The sequence below is a fragment of the Zerene cesonia genome, unplaced genomic scaffold, assembly GCF_012273895.1.
Source record: "Zerene cesonia ecotype Mississippi unplaced genomic scaffold, Zerene_cesonia_1.1 Zces_u003, whole genome shotgun sequence".
In the NCBI taxonomy this organism is placed as follows: domain Eukaryota; kingdom Metazoa; phylum Arthropoda; class Insecta; order Lepidoptera; family Pieridae; genus Zerene; species Zerene cesonia.
Window position 1 is genome coordinate 1,265,335 of NW_024045133.1, and position 2,826 is coordinate 1,268,160.

General features: G+C 35.1%; 1 protein-coding gene across 1 annotated transcript in view; it reads right to left on the minus strand.

Moving 5' to 3' along the window:
* Positions 1-2,075: 2,075 nt before the first annotated feature.
* Positions 2,076-2,826, minus strand: part of LOC119838451 — a 6,683-nt gene continuing 5,932 nt past the window's right edge. Inside the window, exon 7 of the mRNA XM_038364398.1 lies at positions 2,076-2,210. Within this exon, the coding sequence (XP_038220326.1) occupies positions 2,076-2,210 (135 nt within the window). The remainder of the gene's footprint in view (positions 2,211-2,826) is intronic.

Here is a 2,826-nt window from a genome sequence, read left to right on the forward strand (position 1 = left end):
TTACCACCGGGCACCGGTTCGGAAGGCGGATTTCTACAGAGAAGAGACGGCGAGAAACTCTGTAGTTGCTCTTTTAAAATAATATCAATTTTACATTTTAATTTTACATAATATGTAACATGTACATAACAATGACGCCAATGAACTGACCTGTGGTTCTTAAGTGATAACATTCCATGGATTGTCATCTTCCATATATCCATTAATGCTATATTGGCTCTCTGAACTTAATACATTTTTAATACAGTTTTTGAATTTAACATTTATCAATTTAACAGAATATCTAACTGCTATCCTCACAAACCTCACGTTTGTAATATTTTTAAGATAGGATAGGATGGAATTAGCGCTAGCAACATAAGTATTAAGAAATATAGAATAAAATAATATAACTTACCGTCATGCCCTTTGGAAACGGTCATTCGTATTAATTAAAATAAAAATAAAATATAATGAGATTTATTAGCAAGGACAAACATTAATGTTACATCATCATCATCATCACAATCATCAGTATCATCATCATCAACAGCCCCTGTCTGTTCCCACAGCTGCACACGGGACACAGGCCTCCTATGCGGGTTCAGGTCACAATCCACTACTCTAATATTACATACATATCGATACTCTATCTTCTACAAATAGAAAATGTATTTATAACGTTTTATTATACGAATAGCTAGCTAGCTGTTGGCCCCGGGTTCAGCTGTGGTACCCATACATCCACCATAGCCAATTCAGAAAGAATTTTGAAATAGGTCAGTAGCTCCTGAGACTATCTAGTTCAATCAAACTACCGTTAGCGTAACTGTTCCCATGGATTTACCAGGATGAAACTTATCCTCTATCCATTCGTAGGCCTCAAACTATCTCTGCCAAATTTATTATCAGAAAAATATGAGACATATAAAATCAATACTTACTTTCAACTGCAAAATTTGTACAAAATATAAAATGATATAAAATATTCATTATTATTAAATTTATTCTACTATTTATTTATTGGAGATGTAACAGTATACATGGAGCCGGAGGTCTATATCCTTAACCTTACCCGTCCCAGTCCTTTCCTTCGTTCCTCGCGTCAATCCTTTCTTAATCCCTTCCCAATTTAAAGTCGGCAATCCATTTGTAGAGGCGTCAGGTCTGCAATGGACCTTACGCCTCGCCAAATGTTCATGGGCGGTGGTAGCGCTTACCATCAGGCCACCCACCAGCTCCATTGTCGACTATGATATAAAAAAGAACATTAATAATTATTATTAGTTCCCTCTACATGTACTTCATTATTCTGTGGATCTACGTCTCACAGTACATAAAGAAAAAAAAAGAAAACCTCGCTTGTATATTATCTGTTGCAATGTAGTTACCTAGACATAATTCTAATATGACTAAACAAAGTATTAAAAGAACTTTTATAACCACTGTTTGCAAAATTTTACCAAATTGTTATTAGCTATTATATACATAAATTAAATATATTTATGAACGTTACTACCAAAAGGGTTGCCAGTTGCCGTAATAATACTGCTATAAGAAATTAAGTTGGGCAATTATTCATATGTTTATTTTTGACAGAGCAGAGAGAGAGAGTATTAAATATTACTTATTAAATTCTGTATTTATATTTACCAGAATAAATGTAGAAATTGAGAAATATTATTTAAAAATATAACTTTATATAGTAAATAAAAGTTACTTTTTTAAATTTTTTATTAGTGGGGAAATCTTGTATATCCACGGGCCCACGGGGAAGGGGTATGGTGGTAGGTTATGTCGGATTCCTACCGAAACTCCACTGTGTTCCGACGAGACGTTTTAGTGCAGGGGAAAATAAAATATAACCTACGAATAGCTCACCATAATTATCTGGAAAGGAAAATTATAATGCTTATTATCAGTTATATATTTTTAAACGACTTTAAAAAAATTATCGTTTTTTAAGCCTTTTTTGCTCGTGTATAGCATTTTCCTAGCATTACCTGTATGTTTGCATGTTTGTATCTATAGTTTAATTATATATATAGTGAAGTTGAAGCGAAAAAGATAGACAGAAATCTAACAAATGTCTTATGCTACTTACGCCATAATTCGCTAGCAAGCAACGCCTGGTCGGGAGTGGGCAGGCTGTAAATATATCCGATTTGACATGGATTCCAGTGGTCACACACCTCTCTGTCCGGATCTAGTTCTGTGACGAATTTGTATGTCTGTGGACATTATAGTTAGTTTCTACAAAAAGGTCACCGACGTCCACGCGTGGTACCAACCATGTCTGTAGAAGTTTTGCCTAACCTTAAGTGAGCTGGTGGTTTTCAGAGGTGTCGATCGAAGGGGGAAGATTACAAGGACTGATGAGTGGAAAGTAGGAACGGACTGGGAAGTGTGAGGAAAAGGAAAAGGAAACGGGCCAAGGAAAAATAAACCGTTTTCAAAATGTCAGATCTAGATAACATATAAATGGGCGAAAGTTTGTAAGGACGTGTGTGTGTTTGTTGCTCTTTCACGCAAAAACTACTGAACCGATTGCAATGAAATTTGGTACGTAGACAGCTGGACAACTGGAATAACATAAGGGCAACTTTTTATCCCCGTATACCTACGGCATATGGACTTACGCAGGTAAAACCGCGAGTCGCAGCTAGTATATAATATATGCGAGGCACTAGCTTTCAAATTGAAAAGATTTTTTAAGAATCGGTTCACCCAGTATAAAGTTATGAGGTAACAAACAAACAAAAATAACAAAAATAGTCGAATTGAAAACTTTAATTTTTGAAGTCGGTTGCAATAGAGATACCAAATGGCAATAATCACTACATAGTA